Genomic DNA, 26,655 nt, shown 5'->3' with positions numbered 1-26,655 from the left:
ATGTCTGCCCTTTGTCACAAGAAATATGAACGGATTAAGTTAAGTGTATGGTATGACCTTTCCACACTTGACAATTTATGATCCAACTCCATTTCAATCCCAAATCAAGAGAAAAGACATTTTGTGTCAGATATTAAAGTTTTAAAAATTTCAGAAAACATTTGCCTTTTTTTAAGTCTCATTTTTATTGATGGCCTTTACTTTTCAATTTTTTTAATGAAACTTTATGAAAAGTTGTACCTGTATGAATCATTGACATCGTCGTCAGTAAAATTGGTGTACTCTACTTCGTAGGTTACAGTAGAAGGATTTTCGGGAGCAGGAAGCCACGTGAGAAAGAGACTCAGGTTTCTGGATTCTACTGTCACGTTTGATGGTTCATGGAGTTGTCCTAAACCCACAGAAAATACAATATAGCAGATTAAAACATGCACTTAGATACTGTAGTTTTTCTGACAGGGGCATCACTAGGCACTTACATCCAGGCGTAGGCCCCAAATCTAGAGTTCACTTTTGTACAATTGAATGAAAAAAAGTAACATGTTTTTCTATCTTTGTTGCTGATGTTAATGGGTAAAACACAAAATTCTGTTTGACTAAGTGAAGAACACAGTAAGACATTTAGATTCATATTAAAACAGATAAATGGGGTCTTAAAGCGGGCCTGACTCCAAGAAAAAAGTGGCCAGTATTTGCACTCATTTTATTCCTGCTGCTCGGCTGAGTTTTGGTTCAAATCTACCACACAGTTCTAGAGATGAGGGCTTTTCATGGCCTTTGCCGATTGTTTGTGGCCCACGAGATTCTTCGGGGAAGGTCCTTAGGTTACTGTGCATTATTATCCTATGAGCTATGACCACTTGGAAAAGATCATAAAAAGAGCAATAAATAACAAGACCCGTATCTCTAGAACCATATGTTTTTTTTTTTTTTACTCACAACTGAATACTCATACAGAGGAAATATAATAAATAGCAAAAACTGGCCACTTCGAACCTCGTGAAAGATCCTTTCTAAATAGTCCTGCTCAATTGCAAACAGACATGCAATATTCTTCTCCATTCTTTATGCTCACTTTGGTGAACATAGCAGCCTCCATTGGAAATTCTGTAAGAGGGGCCTTCCTTTTGCAATTTTCCAAATTTAAATTTTTATGCCCTAAAAGGGAACCTGTCACCCCGTTTTTTCAAGAAGAGCTAAAAATAGCGTTAAATAGGGGCAGAGCTGTGCTTTACATTAGTGTATTTTGGAGCCTTTATTCCCCACCTATGCTGCCGAAATACCTCTGTAAAGTCGCCGTTTTGGGCTGCCACTCACGCTGGTCTGGTCAGGTGGGCGTGGTGACAGCGCTGTTTCTCCCCCAAATCTCCGTTGGTGGCGTAGTGGTGTGCGCATGTCCAAGTGGCGAATCCACTGCGCAGCTTCAAGGAAAATAGCACGATCTGCGCTATTCAGCCGTTTATCGGTGGGCGCGGCCATCTTTGTGAGGCCGCGCGTGCGCAGATGGTTCTTCTCGGCTTCCCGGGGCTTCAGGAAAATGGCCACGGAAAGCCGCACGTGCGCAGATGGAGATCGCGGCGGCCATTTTCCTGCAGCCGAGATGCGAACTCGGCTTCAGGAAAATGGCCGTCGAGATCGCCATGAGCACACCACTACGCCACCAACAGAGATCTGGGGGAGAAACAGCGCTGTCACCACGCCCATATGACCTGACCAGCGTGAGTGACAGCCCAAAACGGCGACTTTACAAAGGTATTTCGGCTGCATAGGTGGGGAATAAAGGCTCCAGAATACACTAATGTAAAGCCCAGCTCTGCCCCTATTTAACGCTATTTTTAGAAAAACGGGGTGACAGGTTCCCTTTAAATCACAGAGATACAGTATGTCACACAAAATACTTAATAAGTAACATTTCCTACATGTCCACTTTACATCAGCACAATTTTGGAACCAACATTTTTTTTGTTAGGGAGTTATAAGGGTTAAAAGTTGACCAGCAATTTCTCATTTTTACAACACCATTTTTTTTTAAGGGACTACATCACATTTGAAGTCACTTCGAGGGGTCTATATGATAGAATGGTGACACACTTGGGTATTTTCTAAAAACTGCACCCCTCAAGGTGCTTAAAACAACATTCAAGAAGTTTATTAACCCTTTAGGTGTTTCACAGGAATTTTTGGAATGTTTTAAAAAAAAAAAAAACACGAACATTCAACATTTTTTTCACAAAAAATTAAATTCAGCTCCAATTTGTTTTATTTTACCAAGGGTAACAGGAGAAATTGGACCCCAAAAGTTGTTGTGCAGTTTGTCCTGAGTACGCTGATACCCCATATGTGGGGGTAAACCACTGTTTCGGCGTATGGCAGAACTCGGAAGGGAAGGAGCGCCATTTGACTTTTCAATGCAAAATTGACTGGAATTGAGATGGGATGCCATGTCGCATTTGGAGAGCCCCTGATGTGCCTATTTATTGAAACCCCCCACAAGTGACACTATTTTGGATAGTAGACCCCCTAAGAAACTTATCTAGATGTGTGGTGAGCACTTTGACCCACCAAGTGCTTCACAGAAGTTTCACAAAAATTATCTTTTCGCCCCCAATTTTTTATTTTCCCAAGGGTAACAGAAGAAACTGGACCCCAAAAATTTGTTGTGCAATTTGTCCTGAGTACGCTGATACCCCATATGCGGGGGTAAACCACTGTTTGGGCGCATGGCAGAGCTCGGAAGGGAAGGAGCGCCGTTTGACTTTTCAATGAAAAATTTACTGGAATTGAGATAGGACACCATGTCGCGTTTGGAGAGCCCCTGATGTGCCTAAACATTGAAACCCTCCACAAGTGACACCATTTTGGAAACTAGACCCCTCTAAGGAACTTATCTAGATGTGTTGTGAGAACTTTGAACCCCCAAGTATTTCACTACAGTTTATAACGCAGAGCCGTGAAAATAAAAATTCTTTTTTTTTCGACAAAAATTATTTTTTAGCCCCCAGTTTTGTATTTTCCCAAGGGTAACAGGAAAAATAGGACCCCAAAAGTTGTCCAATTTGTCCTGAGTATGTTGATACCCCATATGTTGGGGTAAACCCCTGTTTTGGCATACGAGAGAGCTCGGAAGAGAAGGAGCCCTGTTTTACTTTTTCAACGCAGAATTGGCTGTAATTGAGATCGGACACCATGTCGCGTTTGGAGAGCCCCTGATGTGTCTAAACAGTGGAAACCCCAATTCTAACTGAAACCCTAACCCAAACACACCCCTAACCCTAATCCCGAACATGCCCCTAACAGCAATCCCAACCACACCCCTAACCCTGACACACCCCTAACCCTAATCCCAACCCTAACTGTAGTAGCCCCAACCCTAACTGTAGCCCCAACCCTAACTGTAGCCCAAACCCTAACCGTAACTGTACCCCAACTTTAGCTTCAACCCTAACCCTAACTTTAGTCCTAACCCTAACCAGAAAATAGAAATAAATACATTTTTTAAATGTTATTATTTTTCCTTAACTAAGGGGGTGATGAAGGGGGGTTTGATTTACTTTTATAGTGGGTTTTTTTAGTGGATTTTTATGATTGGCAGCTGTCACACACTAAAAGACGCTTTTTATTGCAAAAAATAGTTTTTGCGTCTACAGATTTTGAGAGCTATAATTTTTCATATTTGGTCCACAGAGTCATGTGAGGTCTTGTTTTTTGCCGGACGAGTTGATGTTTTTATTGGTACCATTTTCGGGCACGTGACATATTTTGATCGCTTTTTATTCCGATTTTTGTAAGGCAGAATAACCAAAAACCTGCAATTCATGATTTTTTTTTTTTTTTTTGGGTGGGGGTCAGTACGATTACAGCGATAGCTCATTTATATAATTTTTTTATGTTCTGGTGCTTTTATACGAAAAAAGCTATTTTATATGACAAATAATTATTTTTGCATCCCTTTATTCTGAGGACTATAACTTTTTTACTTTTTTGCTGATGATGCTGTATGGGGGCTCGTTTTTGCGGGACAGCTTTATAGGTGGGGTCGTTACGGACACGGAGATACTAAATATGTGTACTTTTATTTTTATTATTTAGATAAAGAAATATATTTATTGATGATTTTTCATCATTATTTAGGAATTTTTTTTTTTTTTTTTACTTTTTTACTTTGTCCCAGTGTGGGATATCACAGTATAGTGTCATGTCGCCGATCTGACACTTTGCAAAGCGGCGGCGCCTGCTCTGAGCAGGCGCTTGCAAGCCACCTCCCTGCAGGACCCGGAAGGAGCCCCGCGGCCATTTTGGATCCGGGGCCTGCAGGGAGGAGGAGGTAGGAGACCCTCGCGTTGTTCCGAGGGTCTCAGGGAAGCACGCGGGGAGCCCCCTCCAAGTGCGATGCTTCCCTATGCCGCCGAAATGCTGCGATCATGTTTGATTGCAGTGTTCCGAGGGTTAATGTGCCGTGAGCGGTCCGTGACCTCTCTTGGCACATAGTGCCGGATGTCAGCTGTAATAATCAGCTGACACCTGATGGTGATTGGCCGCGCTCTCTCCGTGAGAGCGGCTGATCGCCTATGACGTGCTATCCCGCTCCTGGGAATTAAGTCCCAGGTCACCTCGATGGGATAGTGCGTCATATGGGATTAAGGGGTTAAGCAAAAAAGAAGGCTAAGAACAGACTTAATATCTGTTCAAAAATATCTGAAGGGATTTCACAGTGTAGATGGATCATCCTTATTCTCATTTGCCCATGGTAACACGAGAAGCAATGGAATGAAACAAAGGGAGAAGATACAGATTAGATATTAGAGAAAACTTTTTGACAGTGAGGGCGATCAATGAGTGGAACAGGCTGCCACGAGAGGTGGTGAGTTCTCCTTCAATGGAAGTCTTCAAACAGAGGCTGGACAGACATCTGTCAGGGATGATTTAGTGAATCCTGCATTGAGCAGGGGGATGGACATGATGACCCAGGAGGTCCCTCCCTACTCTAACATTCTACGATATGTTCTCTGTTTGACACTGTAGATTCATTACATCAGTGTTCCCCAACTCCGGTCCTCAAGAGCCACCAACAGGTCTTGTTTTTAGGATTTCCTTAGTATTGCACAGGTGATAATTGCATCACATGGACAGGCAAGCATTCAATCACCTGTGCAATACTAAGGAAATCCTGAAAACATGACCTGTTGGTGGCTCTTGAGGACCGGAGTTGGGGAACACTGCATTACATGATAGATGAGGCACAGCAGGATAGCTTCCATAATAAAAAGCAATGTAGCCTTCAGACATATGACTAAAACATTTGATCTTAATATCTCAGTTATTAACTAAAGAAAAAAAATGAGTAAAAGTATCTTCTATGCTTGTTTACCAAGTCAAAATGTTCTAACAGATGATATCACCCCCAGAAAACTAGTAACATTAATGGAACATCACAAACTTATCACACTGTATGAGAGGTACATCATACTGTCTGGGAGAGCTGTTTAACTTGGTCCCGACCTTTACCAGTAGTTTTATGCAAGTAATACAATTACATCCTATACCCATATAAATGGAAGCAATTGTCAGCTGCAGAATTTTCTGCAACAAATCTGCAGCATGTGAACTTACACAAACAATTGTTCATTTTAAATGGGAGGCATTGATTGTACGCAGTAAAATACCTTGCTGTAATGTGTTACTATATTTTACTACACCTTTTGGGTTGTTTTTCCAGTTCTTACTGATGCCATTGTTAGCTTGATTGGCATGACATTGTGTGTTTACAGCATTATTGTTAATGGTCACTATGCCAACACACCACATAGCGCAAGATACGCTACCTCCATGGGGTCATCTTCAGTAATTATGCTATAATGAGCCAACACAAACTAGTCTTTTGTTGTGTGACTATTTGTGTATGGGTGTGGTACACAGTAATCCATGTGCAATACATATACAATAATAGAAAAAAAAAATTTACATTTGGTTGGGGGGGGCTGATCCATATCTGACGTGTACTATTATTCTTTCCACCTTCAAGGACACATAAAATGCTCTAGAAGTTGCATTTTGTTCTTATTGTTACTTCTGCCTTTGTTTGGTAACTTTCGCATGTTTTGTCATATTATTTTTTTTTATATTTTTGTAAGCACTGTACTTTCCAAAGGCTAAAAACATTAATTTGTTTGTTCCTTGTATGAACTAAAGAATCCACAGCCTTTTGCGTGAGTGTACTATTAACTTTTTGACTGATGTGCTGGGTACTTACCAGCCTAGAAATGGTTGGTGGCGCTGGCGAGTTGTGTACCTGGTGTGTAGACTGATGAGGTGCGATTCATGATCAATCTGCAACCTGAGAGCAAGATTGAGCAAGTAGAAATTATCTAAAAAAAGGTGTTGTCCGGGTAGTGGACAACCTCTGTAATTTAAGCAGTCCCCCTTATTTAGTAAAAATTGCTTGTGCTCGTGTCCCTTTATTGGCACCTATTCTATGATGTTGGCATCCGGTCTCCCAGGGATTGCGTGACATTACGTCACATAAGCCCCGCAGCCAGAGACTTCTGTTTTCCAATAGGGGTGCTGCTTGTCATGTCATGTGACCCATCATCGACAACGCAGGAACGGTGCAAGCACTGGAGGGCAGTGCACGTTATTCTTATTTTATAAGGGAGGACAATTTTATTTGAGACGGAGTAGTTCAGGTAGTTGACAACCCCCGAAACGCTTAGTCATATGATCTAAGCGTGTATATGACACTAGGTTTCTGGGAACCTCAGCAATCAAGCGCAACACTAGATGTCAAAGTTGTGATGTGTGTACTCGTCTAGACCAGTCTTTCCCAAACTCCAGTTCTCACGGCCACCAACAGATCATGTTTTCAGGATTTCATTAGTATTGCACAGGTCATGCAATTATCATCAAGACAGTAGAAATTGCCATAGGTTCTCTCACCTGTGCAATACTAAAGAAATCCTGGAAACATGAGGTGTCGAGGACCATGAGGATCATTTAAAGGGATTCTGTCAACACTGAATGACGGTTCAAACCAAGTACAGGCGCTCAGTGCATCATGACACGGTCAAACAAAGTATACTTTCCCACCTGCTTGTTTTCCTTCTATTCCACTTCCACTTTTTTTTTGATTGACAGCTTTGGCTTCATAGTCTCAAAGACGGGCAGAGATAGAGGGAAAACAAGCAGGCAGGAAGTTTCACATAAAGGTTCTGCCCCGTCATGATGCACCGAGCAACAGTACTTGGTTTGAACACTCATTTTGTGTTAACAGAGTCCTCTGAAAAAGGTCATTTACCTGCACATTTTACCTCCATACCTGCAGGCAAACAGCATTTTTAAAATGTATACATTTTTAAAGAGGTCAAAGTTCTCAACACCCACTGTATTAATTTAAAAGGGGTAGTCGGAGCAGAGGTATTTGATGACACATCCGGCAGTTGGATGTAAACATTTTCGCAGATAGGTCAAATACCTATGCTTAAAGGGACACTGTCACCTGAATTTGGAGGGAACAATCTTCAGCCATGGAGGCGGGGTTTTTGTGTTTTTGATTCACCCTTTCCTTACCCGCTGGCTGCATGCTGGCTGCAATATTGGATTGAAGTTCATTCTCTGTCCTCCGTAGTACATGCCTGCACAAGGCATAATTGGATGTGTTTAAAATGCTCCTGTGCTGAGATAATCGTATACATGTGCCCCTGCGGTGTACTGTGTAATGGCTGTGTCTGACATACAGGAACATGGTCTGATCATACCACAGCTCCTGGGCAGGGGAGGAGAATAAAAGTGTACAGACATTACAAGAGGGGATCACAGCGATTCCCGCTGGTGTCAGCTATATGAGACAGCTGGCACCCTGCAGTATTGCACCCAGCTGATGAACCCATTAAATATCAGTGTCAATCACGACAGCGGTATTTAAGATGTCGCAAGAGGGTTACAAGACCCCCTTAGTAATCATAGGAACCCCACAATGAAAATTGTGGGTCCCGATGGTTACCAAAGTACCCTGAGGTCAAGAGATGACCCCAGGTTATAGTGGCATGTGAGATGCAGCTATAGGTTGGAATCACACCAGCAAATGGCATCCGATGCGAGAGCATCGGATGCAATTTTCTATGATCCTTGGCTCCTGAAGGAGATCGCAGCACAGGTGTGGAGAAAATGAAAAAAGTATTTTCCTCATCTCGTTCATGGCCTGACTCCATGTATATTTGACTGCACTAGGGTGACATCTGAGTGCAGTCTGACATTTCACATGCAACCATAGACTTGTATGAGCAGAGTCTCGCTGCCACTCACAGCATGCTGCAATTGTTCTCTCATGTCGAATCAGCATGAAAAAATAATCACAGATGTGATATGCCCCATAGAATAACACTGGGCAGACTGCCACACAATGTTTTATCGCATAGCACTCGGCTGTGTTATATGGTAGTGTGACTCCGGTCTTAAAGGGACTCTGTCACCTGAATTTGGCGGGACTGGTTTTGGGTCATATGGGCGGAGTTTTTGGGTGTTTGATTCACCCTTTCCTTACCCGCTGGCTGCATGCTGGCTGCAATATTGGATTGAAGTTCATTCTCTGTCCTCCATAGTACACGCCTGCGCAAAGCAATCTTGCCTTGTGCAGGTGTGTACTATGGAGGACAGAGAATGAACTTCAATCCAATATTGCAGCCAGCATGCAGCCAGCGGGTAAGGAAAGGGTGAAACGAACACCCGAAAACTCCGCCCATATGACCCAAAACCAGTCCCACCAAATTCAGGTGACAGGTTCCCTTTAAAGGGAACCTGTCACCCCCAAAATCGAAGATGAGCTAAGCCCACCGGCATCAGGGGCTTATCTACAGCATTCTGGAATGCTGTAGATAAGCCTCCGATATATATCCTACAAAAACTCCATGGAGTACAGAGTCCAATACACTCTAATAAAAATTCAGTAATTTTATTAATAATACAAAAAATAAACAATAACAAAACATAACTACATAAAAATGACACAGACTTCAGACATGATGCTTATACAGAGAAAACAGGACAACTGTAGTAACACTCGGGGAAGATAAAGCAGATAACCCGTATAATATATGGTACAGCGTATACTGAGAAAAGTGCTTAGTGCAATCTAAAGTGCTTAACAAGTATGAAACTTACTCCCAAGCTGGGGAACATGATTCACTACACACTGTATAACCTACGGGACCAGAAGATAAATATACATGCCAAATCCGCCGCTTCTCTTACCCATGTGCCAGTACCTGTCTCTGCAGCAGCCCCGACGCGCGTTTCGCGTTGGGCTTCCTCGGGGGGCTGTCTCCTCCGATGTATCCTGAAAGAGGAGAAAAAGAGGTTAGATTATACTCACCCAGGGGTGGTCCCGGTACAAAGGGCTTCGAGTTCCGGTCCGGGGCCTCCCATCTTCTTACGAAGACGTCCTCTTCTTGCATTCACGCTCCGGCGCAGGCGTACTTTGTCTGCCCTGTTGAGGGCAGAGCAAAATACTGCAGTGCGCAGGAGCCAGGCCTCTCTGACCTTTCCCTGCGCACTGCAGTACTATGCAAATTGTGAATGTGGTCCTAATATCTTGGGGTAGAGCATTCCAGAGGATTGGCGCAACGTGGGAGAAGTCTTGGAGTCGGGAGTGGGAGGTACGGATTAGTGCAGAGGTTAGTCGAAAGTTGTTTGCAGAGTGCAGACCGACAGACCAAAATGAGGGAGGAGATGTAAGGAGGTGCCGCACTGGCAGAGATTGAAAGTGACATTTAACAGATGGTCAGGGATGCATTTTACATTCAGTTTTGGGGTGAAGTTTTTGACACAGAAACATTCTAGAGATAAAAAAAAAAAAAACCCACAAACAAGGACACATTCCATAGCAGCTAGATTTCACCTGCTCAATGTCAGCTAAAAACCTGCTCTTCCAGGACATCATACAGATCACAGACCAAGGCAATGAAGCAGAACCTACATCTTCCATGAAATATGAAAACATACAGTATTGACAAGGACATAATATTGTAAATCTGCAGTGTGTAAGAAAACAAAAAAATACAGGTTGAATCTAATAAAAGCATCTTAGACCTCAAAAACGTGTTGTATGCAGACCTGACAGATTTATTAAAGGAATTTCTGTAGTTTTATAAATACCAAGAAGAACCGACACTGACAGTAAGAGGCCCTCTATCCAGCACAATATAAGTAGTTCATTCACAGGGTTGCACAATTATTAGGCAATTTGTAATTTTGATGATTAATTATTATTGTTGAACAAATACCGTGCTGTCAGTCAGTGCAAAAGGTTAAAAAATCTGAAAAAGTAAAAGTGAGATTTTGTCTTTCTGAGGCTACGTTCCTGTGAGTGTTTGGCGAGTTTTTGACACTGCAAGATTTCTGCACTTATTATTTAAATTAGGTCACTTGCACTTCTTGAGTGTGTTTTTGTGTGTGTTTCTTTAACGTGCATTTTATCACAGTTTTGGTCTCTTTGGTGTGCTATGCTTTAAGTAAAGTTGATTTGTTTGGCAAAACATTATTAATATACTTCAGTGCGGATTATATGTGTTTTTGATGCATTTTCACTGTAGAAACACACTAAAAACGCAGGCGATTTGTGTGCGAGTTTTCCACATAGAGTACAAGTCTATGGGGAAAATTTGCACAGATAAGTAAGCGCATCCGCAAGAGAAGTTGACATGTTGCAGATGTGAAACACGCACTGCAGGTCAGTTTATACTGAATAAATAGGAAGCACAGCGGGCAGGAGATTTCTGTAAATCCCATCCACTTTGCTGGGACTGTAAGACGCTGTGTTTTTGAAGCAACAAAAATATGCAACGTCAAAAACGCGTCCAAGTTCATCGTAGCCTTAGGAGAATATCTCTGTGTGCAGAATTATTGGGCAACTAAATGAAAAATGTAACATTTTCCCATCTCAATTGTTTATTTTTTTGTCGGTTAACGTGAGAATAACCAAACAACTGATGTTGATACCCTTCTGTCACACTCTCCCTCATTACATAATTACCCATCACCTGATCTGCTTTATCCAATAAGCATATAAGTTCATACAGCTTGAAGTTGGAAAATATGTATAAAAATTATGATATGGTCAAAATACTCACTTGCCTATTTATTGTTCACACAGTGTAGAGATGAGCGAATCTGCCGAGATTCGAATTCAGGTCTTCTGCAATTTTTACTTGGCGTCAGGCTGCTGGCACCAAGTAGGCCTCAGGTGTCACAGCGGCATGATGTCATATTGCCATGATGCGCATTACGTGAGGCCTAGTTGGAGGATTAGACAATGTCAGTTTTGATATACAAAAGCCAGAGGCCTGCTTAGCAGCAGAAGCAACAGGCTAGTATTTATTTTTTTCCTCCATTTTGCTAGCTACAATGACAGACACCTGGGCGCCATTTTGCTGAATTCAAGGCCAGTTCAATTCGCCTCAAGCAGATATACCTATCCCCACTAGTTCATTATCATTGAGCACCGCTTCGTTTCCTCTAGCATTTGTAAGCTATAAAATAAATTTGCTCAATCCCTTGCAAGAAATCTAATAGACAGCAGAAACTATTTTTAAGATGGTCATGGGCCCCAAACCCACTGCACAAGTTGCATACATGCTATGTCAGCCCCTGCATCTGAATGGGGGTTGCAGACATTATGCACATTTTGCAAAAACAACTTCATTTATATGCATGGACCTGATTTTTAGTTACACAAATATCTGCAACAAATCTCTGCTGTGCTAGCGCTGGTTATCAAATTTAAGCCTGGGGAAGCACACCGCACTGGCCCATAAATACTGCCCCATCCTTAACCCTTTTAACAAGTAAAACACTGCTCAGCACCTGTTCACACTACACGCTTTCTCTTCTCCCCAGGACAGACAGGCAGGGCCAGCGTCAGCACCCGGCGCACCCAGACAAGTGCCGGGGCCCTCTCGCTGTTAGGAAAATCTGCGCACTATGGGGGCCCAGTGTCTGTGCCGGCACCTGCTAGGTCCCGCCGCCTGTTCTGGGCCCCAGCACTTGCGATACTCACCTCACCCATCTCCATCGCTGCAGCGTCTTCCGCGTCTCCTGACTCTGACATTCAGGTCACAGGGCACGATGATGTCACATCGGTGCCCTCTCTAGCGGAGCAGTCACAGTGCAGAGAGCCGGAAGACAGCGAAGCTGAGGAGTTCAGAGCAGAGCAGCGGCCAGCAATGAGAGGTGAGTATTTCATTTTTTCTTTTTTGATGTTTGGAGCACCATGTATGGGTCCATCATATATGGAGCATTATATGGGGCCTATCATATATGGAACATTACATATGGGGCCCATTATACACTGGAGCATCATATATGGGGCCCATCATACATTCAAGCATCAACTATGGAGCCCATCATACAGTGGAGCATGAAATATGGGATCCATTATATATGGAACATTATATGGGCCGATCATACAATGGAGCATCATATATGGGGCCCATTATACACTGGAGCATCAAATATGGAGCCCATCATACACTCAAGCATCAAATGTGGGTTACATTATATATGGAACATTATATGGGCCGATCATACAATGGAGCATCATATATGGGGCTGATGATTATATATGGAGCATTATATGGGGCCAATTCGGTATGGAGCAATATATATGGGGCCCATCATATACTGTATGGAGCATTATATGGGGCTCATTATACTCTATGGAGCCCATTCTATACAGTATGGAACATTATATGGAACCCATTATGAATGGAACAATATATGGGGCTCATTCTTTACGGAGCATTATATGTTGCCCATTATACAGTACTAGATTGTGGCCCGATTCTAACGCATCGGGTATTCTAGAATATGCATGTCCCCGTAGTATATGGACAATGATGATTCCAGAATTCGCGGCAGACTGTGCCCGTCGCTGATTGGTCAAGGCAACCTTTATGACATCATCATCGCCATGGCAACCATTATGACATCATCGTCGCTGTGCCCGTTGCTGATTGGTCGAGGCCTGGCGGCCTCGACCAATCAGACGCGGGATTTCTACGTCCTTTATGACATCATCGTCGCTGTGCCCATTGCTGATTGGTCGAGGACTGGCGGCCTCGACCAATCAGAGACGCGGGATTTCTACGTCGATGCTGTGCCGGTCTCTGATTGGTCGAGGCCTGGCGGCCTCGACCAATCAGAGAGCCGGGATTTCCAGGACAGACAGACAGACAGACAGAAAGACAGACAGACAGACAGACGGAAAAACCCTTAGACAATTATATATATATAGATGGAGCAATATATGGGGCCCATAATACTGTATGGAGCAATATATGGGGCTCATTATTCTGTATGGAGCACTATGTGGTGCCCATAATACTGTATGGAGGACTATACTGTCTGGTTTCTGACCTATTGTAGAATGTACAATAGATATCACTCATGTAATGTGAGAAGTGAAATCTTTGGCATTGTACTATACCTATATTTATCTGTCGTATCTGTGTGCAGCACCCCAGAGTCCTGGTCGTTGCAGTAATGTCGTTCTTCCACCAGGGGGAGCGATGTTACGTTTGATGTCACCAAAGGAGTTCACCCTGCCAGGTATCACAGCCACACACACACTTCACACGCCGGCCACCAGGGGGAGCAAAAGGTTCTATCTATTAGGCCACTCCTAACAATTGCCTTGCCTTGCGCAGGCGTGTACTATGGAGGACAGAGAATTAACTTCAATCCAATATTGCAGCCAGCATGCAGCCAGCGGGTAAGGAAAGGGTGAATCAAACACCCGCCTCCATGGCTGAAAATTGTTCCCTCCAAATTCAGGTGGCAGAGTCCCTTTAATGAATAACAGAGTGTCTGCAAGCGAACACTGCCATCTGCTGGCCAAAGATTATTAGGGGAAAGCAGAGAGAACTACATTATCAGGAACTGATGGGAGAAGTGCATGTTCCCTCAGGGGAGAGGTTAGAGGAGACAAGAGGTCAGGTGATAGCCATGTCACAATTAGAAATGATAAAAGGCCCAGGAGAGCAAAGAAGGTGCGGAGTCAACACCTGAGCAGGTATCAGGGGAGCTGAGCTAGCTGATAGCCACAATTACCAGCATAGAACAAACCAGTGAAGTCTCAGCCCTGAGTGAGGAAGAGTGATCCTAATGAGAGAGAGCCGAGTGAGCGAAACCAGAGAGAAGGATACGAACAATTGTGTGAGCTACACTAAATGCGCACTAAACCTCATTTGCGGTTCTGACAGCCACCTCGCAAGGCTGGAAAATATCCAGGTAATTGTTTCACAGATACATATCTATCTATATAGTAGAAAAGGAACAGCACAATAATTGTAGACGAGTGCCAGGCCTCCAGGCAAACAGTCTAATACTTGCCAAGCTAAGCAGAAGAAAAAAGGCTCAGGAGGAGCTGAAACGTTGCCCATGATGAGTGGGGCAGAATAAAGTTTTTCACTCTTCTCCACCTGAAACAATTGGAGTGCTGCCCACACACACACACACACACACACACACACACACACACACACACACACACACACACACACACACACACACACACACACACCATATATATATATATATACACACACACACATACATACACACACGTCCAATTCCACTGAATCCCTCCTCTTCTGTAACAACATGGAAAAAAATATCCATCACCTGTCCGTCGTTCTGTCCCACACTGTAATCCATGTCCGGCGCACTATGTCCTGGAACACAGAGAAATCTTCCGGAACATAGTGCGCCGGCGCATGCGCAGTAATGCTTTTCGGCTTTGCCTGCAGATGGGCAAAGCATGCTGCACTTGCGCGAGACAAGATTGTATTGCGCACGCGCCAACTATGGAGGACACCTACTCCAATTCCGGAAAATATTGCGGACAGCGGGGAAGGATGGGGTGGAGGAAAAAAGAAGAAATACCGCCCATCGGACTGAAAACAGGGCATTTACATAGCCCGCCAAATTCAGGTGACCGATTCCCTTTAAAGCGCAGGCGGCGGGTGATGAATATTCTCATCAGCCGCTTCTGCTCACACTATTATTAGCAGCAGCAGGTGTAGGCTGATGGGAGTAATAGTCTCATCAGCTGCCACATGCTGTCATTATCACTTGAAATAACTCATCATTCTGATCGCTGGCAGAGCAGGGGAGAATGATGAGAGTGGTCTTCAGCACCCAGCGCCAGGGAACAGAATTGAGAAAAGGGAGCATGGAACGTACTTGGTAAACTTTGTTCTGGATTTTATCCACACGCCTACACATAGCTATTTGTGAGATGTTTGGATAAAGCAAAGAACGGAATGTCGCCCAAATGTTAGCTTCATCATAGTGTGACTTAGAAGTAACTGGATTTTAAAGGGTTATTCTCAGGTTTGATCACTGTGGGCAGTGCGCTCCTGAAAATTAATAGTTTGAGCCAATTCAGCTGTCCTGAACTGTGCAATCTGACAAGGTAAAAGCAACATTGACAGATTGCAGGGACACTAAAGCTGGCCTGATTGTCCAGCCAGAGTCTGAATGCAATAGTATATACTGAGCAGTGCACACAATGTGCTGCGCTCTAGTCAGGAGGGGAGGGGGTGGCACTTAGTCTCTGTAAATTGACTCATTCCTTGAAAGTGAATCTTCCTGGAGCGTAACAATATTGTATCTTTTACAGTTATTAGGTTCTTTAGAAGGACGTAGCGCTGGGGATTTATTCTGACAGAATATAGGCTGAACTGGATGGACAAATGTCTTTTTTTGGCCTTGCTAACTATGTTACTATGTTAGTCATGCCTTGCTATAAAGTATTTAGAATTCGTGGAAGTTCTTTTTTATAAAGATAAGCTATAAGTTTCATAAAGGAAAACATACATTTTTCATTTTCATACATACAGTTAGGTACAGAAACATTTTGACAGTGACCAGGTTTTGACACTTTAGCTGTTTAGCAAAACATATACACATATATTATTCTCAACATAGGTGTTATAGGCCGAGTTCACATTTGCGTTCGGGGGCTTTGCGGAGGGCTGATGTGAAACTTTGAACTTAGCCTTAGGGCTTGCTCCCACTTGCGATGTAATCGGATGAGCGCAAGCCAATTAAAAAGAAAAAAAAATTCAGATTGCACTCTGTCGAATGTTAACATATAAGGCAGCTCACATGTGAAAGCAATCGCCTCCAAGAATCAGATTGCACACACCCATATAAGTCTATGGGTGCGTGTGAAACATCGCACTGCATTCTTATATCACCTGAGTGATATGTCGGCAATGGAGGAGATGAATAAGTTAATTTCTCAGTCTCCTCCGCAGCTGTGCTGTGATATTAACATGAAACTCGGCACACTCTCATAGCAGAGCAGGAGCCGAGTGTCATTAGCATCTCCATCGGATGCGATATGCTAATGTGACTCCAGCCTTAAGCGCAGACTCCATTTTAATTTGAGGGCATTCACAGCTTAATTGGAGTAAGTGTTTAGGAATTACTACTTTTTAATATGTAGCTGTCTGTTTTTAAAGTATTTGGACAATTATCTCACAAGCTTTTTAATGGGCTTTCCCCTTGTTATTCCATCAATTAAGCAAAAGGTCTGGAGCTGATTCCAGGAGTGGTATTTGCATTTGGAAGCTGTTATTGTGAACCCACAATATGTTGTCAAAGTAGTTCTCAATGGAAGTCAAACTGACTATCATTAGGCTGAAAAAAGACTTACATAAGAAAGTAGAGAAAAAACAAAAATAAAGCAAATGTGGTACACTTTTATAATATATATATATATATATATATATATATTTTTTTTAAGTAACCTGAAGACGACTCTGGGATGTTGGGTGTCGAAACGCCTTGTTTTATCCTGTAACTCCTAAATAAATGATTATATTTGATATCCACAAGAATCTTGTGACGGAGGCGCCGACAACTTCAGGGCACTCAGGTTATTGTGACTGTCAAAAGGTCACACAGAGGGCATAATTACTTTCTAGGGGTCAAAATGTGGCACTTTGTAGTTCGCTTGCACAGGTCATTAATATATTCTAGGGGTTTGTTTTACCATCAAGCGGGCACACAGTACCATACAGATATAAGAAAAGAAACACTGGCGCACTACTAATAGTATACTGTCGGTTGGAGGGGTGCAACAAGAGTGGTAGCATAGATAGCACAAAAATGGATAGAGAGAACCACTTCAAAAGAGAGCACACCGCTATATAATTATATATAAAGAGGCAAAACTTTTATTGATACAAAAATATAAAAACACTTTAAAAAATACATGTATACAACAACATCCCCAGTGCTACTGCCAAAATACAAAAGGTCATGATATATATAGTACAGATACAAAGATAATATGCATAGTCATAATGAAAAGACGACCTAGAATATAGAAAATACCATAAACACACACCCCGGAAAGGTATAGAACCGATGGGCAATAACCACCGATACAGGAGGTGCAGTAATACGGCAGAAGGATAAGGAGTTTGTGCAGGTTGGGAAAAGATGGCGACGGTGCTTGATATGTGCGATGACAAATGTGTCTTATTTCTGCAGACGACGTCATGGGTGGAAAAAGTTCCCATGTCGATCTGGGTCAGATGGAAAAGACAGGAAAAGTGAATTACTCCACCAGAAACATCACCTGTAAGTCACTATCTGTAACTGTACTGTCATTACATGTACAGCAGCACTGGTATCTGCCACTATATGGCGCTACTATCAGTGTTGGTCTTAGTATAGAGACTTTTCAGTCACCCATGACTACCATAAGAGAGGGGATCCACCCTTCAAGGACATGAAACCTTCAAAATAAAAAGGGCGGCTCCTCTCTCCGCATCAGTTGGTTTCCTGTACTTGATGGGGAACCCTCAGTAAATTCATGCGGAAAAGAAAGGATCCCTGGCCCTTGGTCTGCCGGGGTCTGGCAGAGCAGTGTCTCTGCTGTGGCTGGCACCAGAGGGAGCTGGAAGTGCAGTGGAGGTACCCACAGGGGTGTCCTCCCCGAGCGAGCGTGAGCAGGACACCTGCAGGGCCTTTTGTTGATACACGTCAGCCATGCCACAACACATCAGCCACAGCAAAGCACGCCGGGAAAAATGAAGAAGTACTCCCAACCTGGGCCGCAGGGCATTGGGTTAGCGGTTCCAGCGGCTGATACCTGCAGACAATAGCTCTCACTTCAGGTGCGGCAGCTTCATAGGCAGGAGATGCCACAGAGGGTCAATCTACACACCTCTTGGTGAGTAGGAGCACCAGCGGTGACCCAAGCTGGTGTCCGACAGTTGCACAACCAGAAACATGCAGCCGCCGTAAGTCGCACTCTAAGATGTGACCTCCGGGGTTGGGTACCAGAAGCAAGCTGTGCTTGCCGGCTGGAGCTCCCCATGTGGAATGGTATGTAAGGAGGGCCACCGGAGGGCAGAAGGCAGATGTAAACATGGAGGCACAGCAACTGCAGGAGCATCCTTCGCTGCAGCAGCAGAAAAAAACCCAGAAGACTCCCATCTCCACCCCATAGAAAGCAGGCACGTGCAGGTCTTTCAGGCAGTATGCGAGGTACTGCAGAAGCCGGCAGCCGTTGCAACTCCAGTAGGATCGAGGAGTCCACAGTCTCCAGGGGCGACCTTTCGGATGTGGTCCAACCTCCTGATCCAGCACCCTTAATGGCTTCCCGAGTGGTGAGTGATCTACGAGAAAGTTCAGCATGCTAATGCCCCTTTTATTCTCCTCTGTTTCTCTCCATATCTCCACTTTTATCTTTTTTGGGATGGAGATAGGAGGTCTCTAGAAAGTGTACAGGGAAAACAACCCACCTGTGGGCAGGGGCCATCTAGAACATGGTCAAATAAACTGTCAGTCGTGTATAGAGCAGACTACTACAGATCCCCTAATTTTGCTGCCAGTCTGAGATCTTTGATCAAGACTGAAGTAAAAAGGTCCGTAAAATCACTGTCCCACTCAGAAGATAGGGGCCCTAAGTGAAAAAGATCCAGGATATCCCCTCTGTCACCAGATAATTCCGCAGGGTCAGAGGAAGGGGCCTGTGTGAATCTGGTCCAAATTCCACCTCATCTGACTGTGACACAGAGTGTCGACATTGTTTTCCCTTAGATGAGATGTATAAATTGGTGAAGTCCATAAGGTCCACAATGGGTTTTGTAGACCAAAAATCCAAGAGTTCAGTTCAGGACATGATGTTCGGGTCCGCGACCAAACGAAACACAGGACTTTCCTGGTCAATAAACAGATGTGGGACCTCAGTAAAAGGGAGTGGAAAAAACCAGAGGGAAGGGGGCTGTTTTCAGCTTCCTTGAAAAGGAAATACCCTTTTGAGGAGGAGGCTACTACTTCTTGTGATAAGGCCCCTAAGCTGGATATAGCCATATCCAAGATCTCCAGGAAGTTCTCCCTGCCTTTTGAAGATCTAGGTTCACTAAAGGAGCAAAATGGGAGGCCTCAGGAGGTGCCTCAAGACCAGCAATTGCGGCAACCTGTGCAGCCAGATCTCAAAGGGTCTGGTTAGATAACCTGGAGCAGAAGGTCCCAAGGGATGCCATCCTGGCCTCAATTCCAACCATTAAAAGGACAGCAGCATTCCTGGCTTACGCATCAGCAGACTAAGTTGGAAGCTAGATCAGCCGCACTGTCTAATGTTGGTCGAGAGACATACAGGCAAAGGTCAAACTATGTTCCTTCCCCTGTGAAGGTAAATTCCTATTCGGGCCAGCCCTAGACAAAATACTGGAGAGAGCCGAGGACAGCAAGAAATGTTTCCCAAGAACTCCCTTTCCATCATTTTGGTGGTCTTTTCGGAAAGGATGGTACACCCGCAAGAAGCCATCCAGAGAGTGTGATAAATAGGAAGGCCGATCGAAAGAAGGCAGGGGTTTCTTCTTCGGGGAGCCCTCATGAGAAACCAAAATGCACTCTCAATGACTTGACTCCACGGGTGGGAGGAAAGCTCTCTCTCTTCCTCCCAGCCTGGGAAAAGATTTCTTCCAGTGCCTGGATCCTCCACATAATAGGGTCGGGTGTAAAACTGAAATGTCATACCTTCCCATGGGAAAGACATGTCATAGACATATCAAGACATACCTCCCCAGCCAACACTGCACAAACTAGCACTAGAAAACGAGATCCTAGTGCTCAAGGAGAGCCACGTATTGAAAGAAGTTCCACCAGGAGAAATCAAAAAGGGATTCCACTCCTCCTTATTCCTGATAAAAAAAGAAAAAAATGAACGCGTCGTTGACAAATTCCTTGTCATTCCTTCTTTCAAGAGGAGTCAGTAAGGACAGCAGTGAAGGTTCTCTTCCTGGGCTGTTACCAATTAACGCGCAATATCTGAGATTCCTCATAGTCGCAGTGCAGATACAAAGGTTATACACTTCAAATATAGGGCCCAGCCCTTTGGACTAGCAATAGCTCCTCGGATCTTTACAAAGATTAATATCAGAGGTAACAGCTCATCTCCGGCAAAAATGACATACTGGTAGTGCCATATCTGGACTACTTCCTAACTGTGGGTAACTATCTTTCAGTGTCAAGATTGTGGACATGTGGGGTCTCCCACAAGTAGATCTTTTTGCCTCCAGGGAGAACAGGACGATCCAGAAATTCTGCTCTTAGACCAAAGAGAGAACCCTCACATGGTTCAAAATGAAGTAGACCCACAAGCTACTCCTCTATGCATTTTCCCCAGTGTGTTTCATCCCGTCAGTCCTAAAAATGATCAGGGAAGACGAAGCAAGGGTTATCCTCATAGCTCCCTTTTGTCCAAAAAGGCCATGGTTCTTTTGGCTGAGAACAATGTCTGTCTCGGATCCATGGGTTTTCGGCTTGCTTAGGTTTTACCCTACTTAGTAGTAGAAAGCCGGCCGGTAACCATAAATCTATGGGAGGACCTGGAGGAAATTCTAATCCTCCTCAGGGGCAGATCCAGATAGGAAGATCCCTTTAACATCTATCCTGGAGTTCCTTCAGAAGGGGCTAGAGCTCTGTCTTTCAGTCAGCACCCTTAGGCTATGTGCACACGTTGCAGATTTGCTTTTGTATAATTCTGCACGGATTCTGTCTCTCTTGGCAGAAAACCTAGTTGAAATTCCAAATAGATTTGTAGGCTAAATAAAGATATATCATTAAAAAAAAGTGTTGTAATTTCCTTGTTCAACCTCATCAGCCAGATACCATCATTAATATTAAATAAAGACACACACACAGTCACCAGCCTATGGAGGAGCATTAACATAATTAACTTACATAGCCTAATAACAGTTGCTGTTATGTTACAGTATATGTCCCCATGGTCAGTAATCGGCAGCACTTTGAACACAGCACATGTCCGCTATGTCCAAAGCGCAGCTGGCTTTTGAATGTATGTGTTCATTGAACCGTGCAGAATCAAGACGCACCTCATGTCAGTCTCCGGAGGGAAGCCGCAAGCGCCAGTGGACACATAGTGGACATGATGGGATTTCTTGAAATCCCATCCACTATGCTGTAACATATGGCCGCTGCGAGTTGGATGCTGTGGATGTACGCAGCGTCGAACCCGCAGCATTTACGGACTGTGGGAACATACCCTCTGAAATCTGCGTGAAATGCAATATATGTTTGTTTTTAAAATAAATAAATAAAACATAAAATTGCGTGGGCTTTCGTGTAATTTTAATAGCCAGCAGAGGGAAAGCCGACGGCTGAGGGCTGATGTTAATATTCTGGGAAGGAGCCAATAGCCATAAAGGTTCCCAGGCTTTTAATATCAGCTCACAGCTGTTTGCTTAGCCTTTGCTGGCTAGTTTACAGGGAAACCAGTAGAAAAAAAGGCAGCACCGCTTACCTGCCCAGGTCTTTGAACAAATGCACTACACTAGGGTGCAATCAGCCCATATAGCAAGATGTTGGCAACACAGATGCAAAATACTAAATAGACAGCCACTGGTCACCTACACATTCATGGAGGGGGTGACTGCTTAGTATACATTTGCACAATAAAGGCCCGTATAGGGCGCTGCTCACATAAAGGTAATGCATAGTGTCTGGTTCTCATCCTATTAGTCATGCCCCTACTATTTGATTAGACGGGCTGGCCAGAACTCTCTCAATGCATCCCAGTGAGAACACCCCTGTGTACAAGGCCAAACGTGCTAGGCTTTGCTGCACCCTGAAAAATATAGTTCCCCATAAACATAAAAATAGTGAGGTATTGTTCGATATTTTGGCCAAAATATGCAATCTCGCAACCCACACCAAGGGTCCCCACGCTTGCGAGTCCTATCATGTAGCGACTTTTGTGAGATGAATTTTGTGTGGCGACATGCGTGTAGCAACTTTTTGTGTGTCGAGTTGCATGTGACAGGTTAGTGTAGCAAGTTGTGTGCAGCAAGTTTTGCGCGTGGCGAGTTTTATGTGTGATGGGTTTTGAGTATGAGCAAGTTTTGTGTGAGGCAACTTTTGCATGTGTTGCAACTTTTATGCATGTGGCAATTTTTCCACGTGTGCAAGTTTTGCGTGTGGCGATTTTTCCATGAGGTGAGTTTTGCACGTGCGGCGAGTTTTGCGTGAGCCTAGTTTTGCTTGTGGCGAGTTTTGCACGTGGCGAGTTTTGAGCGGCGACTTTTGTGTTTCGACTTTATGTGGTGAGGTTGGTATATGTCTGGTGAAATGTGTGCTGGGGTGGTATATGTGTTCAAGCACGTGGTAGTGTGTGGTGCATTTTGTGTGTGTGTGTTCATATCCCCGTGTGTGGTGAGTGTGAGCAACTGTACTGTATATACTCTTTGGCTCCATCGCTCTCACTCTTTAAGTCCCCCTTGTTCACATCTGGCAGCTGTCAATTTGCCTCCAACACTTTTCCTTTCACTTTTTCCCCATTATGTAGATAGGGGCAAAATTGTTTGGTGAATTGGAACGCGCAGGGTTAAAATTTCGTCTCACAACATAGCCTATGACGTTCTCGGGGTCCAGACGTGTGACTGTGCAAAGTTTTGTGGCTGTAGCTGCGACGGTGCAGATGCCAATCCCAGACATACACACATTCAGCTTTATATATTAGACTAGATGGTGGACCGATTCTAATGCATCAGGTATTCTAGAATACGCATGTCCACGTAGTATATTGCCCAGCCACGTAGTATATTGCCCAGTCACGTAGTGTATTGCCCAGCCACGTAATATATTGCCCAGTTACGTAGTATATTGCCCAGTTACGTAGTATATTGCCTAGTGAAGTAGTATATTGCGCAGCCACGTAGTATATTGCCCAGTGACGTAGTATACAGCACAGAGCCACATAGTATATTGCACAGCGAAGTAGTATACAGCACAGATCCACGTTGTATATTGGCCAGTCACGTATTATATTGCCCAGCTACGTAGTATATTGCCAGTTACGTAGTATATTGCCCAGTGACGTAGTATACAGCACAGAGCCACGTAGTATATTGGCCAGTCACGTACTATATTGCCCAGCTACATAGTATATTGCCCAGCCAGGTTTGTCACAGTTTAAAAATAAAAAATAAACATATACTCACCTTTCCGAGGGCCCCTTGTAGTCCATGGCAGCTTCCGGTCCCAGGGTTGGTATGAGCGCAGGACCTGTGATGACGTCGCGGTCACATGACCATGACGCCATGGCAGGTCTTTCTAGCGCAGGCGCGCAGGGCCTGTGATGACATCGCGGTCACATGACCGTGACGTCATGGCAGGTCCTTCTCGTGCAGAGCCTGTGATGACGTCGCGGTCACATGACCGTGACGTCATGGCAGGTCCTTCTTCCTTACCATCTTTGCCACCGCAACCTGCAACGGCTGGCGCGAGCGACTACGGAGGGTGAGTATGGCAGGTTTTTGTTTTTTTTTAAATTATTTTTAACATTACATTTTTTACTATTGATGCCGCATAGGCAGCGTCAATAGTAAAAAGTTGGGTACACACAGGGTTAATAGTGGCGGTAACGGAGTGCGTTACCCGCGGCATAACGCGGTCCGTTACCGCCGGCATTAACCCTGTGTTAGCGGTGACCGGAGGGGAGTATGCGGGCGACAGGCACTGACTGCGGGGAATAAGGAGCAGCCATTTTCTTCTGGACAGTGCCCGTCGCTGATTGGTCACGGCAGCCATGACGGGCAGCTGGCGAGACCAATCAGCGAATGAATAAACGTGACAGACAGAAGGACAGACGGAAGTGACCCTTAGACAATTATATAGTAGATAAGACTATTCTTGCTGTGCCTTTATTTGCAATACAACTATAGGATTAGTAATGGATAGGCATCTTAAAGACACCTCTCCATTACTAATCCATGTGCTTGTTGTCGCCAGACAATACAAAGGCGACATCAACCCCACAAATATGAATCCTACTTGCCACAGCTACAGGCAGGGGTGGATTAAGGGTAGCCAGGGCCCCGGGCTGTTCACACACTGTGGGCCCCCCCCGGTCATGTGACGGGGGTCATGTGACGGGGTCATGTGACGGGGGTCATGTGACGGGGGTCATGTGACGGGGGTCATGATATACCCGAACCAGATTATACCAGAAAAATGGCCGGGCCCTACTCTACTGTAACCTATTAAATATTTGTTAAAATCTGCAATACAATTTAGGTATATCTTGACCAATAATATCACATACAAGGAACAAATACAACCGCACCGTGACCAGACCACAAATTACAACCACAGTGATCGAATAATATCATATACAAGGAACAAATACCACCGCACCATGACCAGACCACAAATTAGAACCACAGTGATCGAATAATATCACATACAAGGAACAAATACCACCGCACCATGTCAAGACCACATATTACCACTTGGTGACCAAAAAGCACATACAAGGGACAAATACCACAACACCATTTCCAGACCACATATTACCACCACATAGTGACTGAGTACCACAATACTGATCAGTAATAAAAAAACAAAAACACAATACTATCACCATAAGTGCCAGTATTCACAGGAGATCTGTACTTAGTATGCAGTGTCTGTGTAGAGGTAATACAGTGATCACTGGTGACATTGTACACAGGACCGCTGTATATAGTATACAGTGTATAGTGTCAGTGTATAGGCAACACTGACTCACCAGTGATGTCTCTAGGTGAACTCCTTCATCTTTCATCCAGCACAGACTGCCATCATTTCTTCCAGCCAGGACTCGTTTCTGCAAGAAATAACACAGTTATCTCGAGCTCCACTTGCAGAACACATTACTTAATTTTTCACAACTTCTACATTACACCACTTGAAGAAAAAAAGGCGATATAGTGTCACTCTGCACAATAACAGGACCGCCCCCTCCATTTAAAACAGTATACTCAAAAAATAAAATAAATACATCACTGCAGTAATAATATTCCTTAATTAGCCCCTATGGTAATAATATTCCCCACCCTGGCTCCGTTTATCTCATTCCTGGCTCCAGCCATATGTTCTCCCATCCTGCACTCATGAGTATCCATTCTACCCCATATGATCTCCACATCCTGCCCCATCTGTCTCCATCGTATCCATCCTGCCCCATGATCCAATCCTGCCCCATGTCTCCAATCATGCCGTGTCTACATTCTGCCCATGCCTCCAGTCCTGCCCCCAGCGTGTCCAGCATATTACCCCCAGTGTGTCCAGCATATTACCCCCAGTGTGTCCAGCAATCTGCCCCAGTATGTCCAGCATATTGCCCCCAGACAGTGTGTCCAGCAATCTGCCCCAGTGTGTCCAGCATATTACCACCAGTGTGTCCAGCAATCTGGCCCAGTGTCTCCAGCATTGCCCCAGTGTGTCCAGCAATCATCTGCCCCAGTGTATCCAGCATTGCCCCAGTGTGTCCAGCAATCATCTGCCCCAGTGTCTCCAGCAATCTGCCCCACTGTCTCCAGCAATCTGCCCCACTGTCTCCAGCAATCTGCCCCACTGTCTCCAGCAATCTGCCCCACTGTCTCCAGCATTGCCCCCAGTGTGTCCTCCAGCATTGCCCCCCAGTGTGTCCTCCAGCAATCTGCCCCACTGTCTCCAGCATTGCCCCACTGTCTCCAGCATTGCCCCCAGTGTGTCCTCCAATCTGCCCCAGTGTCTCCAGCATTGCCCCCCAGTGTGTCCTCCAATCTGCCCCACTGTCTCCAGCATTGCCCCCAGTGTGTCCTCCAATCTGCCCCAGTGTCTCCAGCATTGCCCCCCCCAGTGTGTCCTCCAATCTGCCTCACTGTCTCCAGCAATCTGCCCCACTGTCTCCAGCAATCTGCCCCACTGTCTCCAGCAATCTGCCCCACTGTCTCCAGCAATCTGCCCCACTGTCTCCAGCAATCTGCCCCACTGTCTCCAGCAATCTGCCCCACTGTGTCCTCCAGCATTGCCCCCCCAGTGTCCTCCAATCTGTCCCACTGTCTCCAGCATTGCCCCCAGTGTGTCCTCCAATCTGCCCCAGTGTCTCCAGCATTGCCCTTAGTGTGTCCTCAAATCTGCCCCAGTGTCTCCAGCATTGCCCCCCAGTGTGTCCTCCAATCTGCCCTACTGTCTCCAGCATTGCCCCCAGTGTGTCCTCCAATCTGCCCCAGTGTCTCCAGCATTTCCCCCAGTGTGTCCTCCAATCTGCCCCACTGTCTCCAGCATTGCCCCCAGTGTGTCCTCCAATCTGCCCCA

At 44.7% G+C, this 26,655-nt stretch overlaps 1 protein-coding gene across 2 annotated transcripts in view; it reads right to left on the bottom strand.

Moving 5' to 3' along the window:
* IFNLR1 (interferon lambda receptor 1) overlaps positions 1 to 26,655 on the bottom strand; it is a 74,504-nt gene that overhangs the window by 34,810 nt on the left and 13,039 nt on the right. Inside the window, exons 2-3 of one of the 2 annotated variants that reach the window (XM_069756941.1) lie at positions 25,103 to 25,180; positions 241 to 391 (exon numbers count right to left, since the gene is read on the bottom strand). Coding sequence is in view for 1 of the 2 variants with exons in the window: in XM_069756940.1 (XP_069613041.1) it covers positions 241 to 391 (151 nt within the window). In the remaining variant the exon portion in view is untranslated. The remainder of the gene's footprint in view (positions 1 to 240; positions 392 to 25,102; positions 25,181 to 26,655) is intronic. The other variant, XM_069756940.1, reaches the window with a different exon arrangement.

Source organism: Ranitomeya imitator, chromosome 3 (genome assembly GCF_032444005.1).
Source record: "Ranitomeya imitator isolate aRanImi1 chromosome 3, aRanImi1.pri, whole genome shotgun sequence".
NCBI classification, from domain to species: Eukaryota; Metazoa; Chordata; class Amphibia; order Anura; family Dendrobatidae; genus Ranitomeya; species Ranitomeya imitator.
This window is presented reverse-complemented; position numbering and strand designations above follow the sequence as displayed.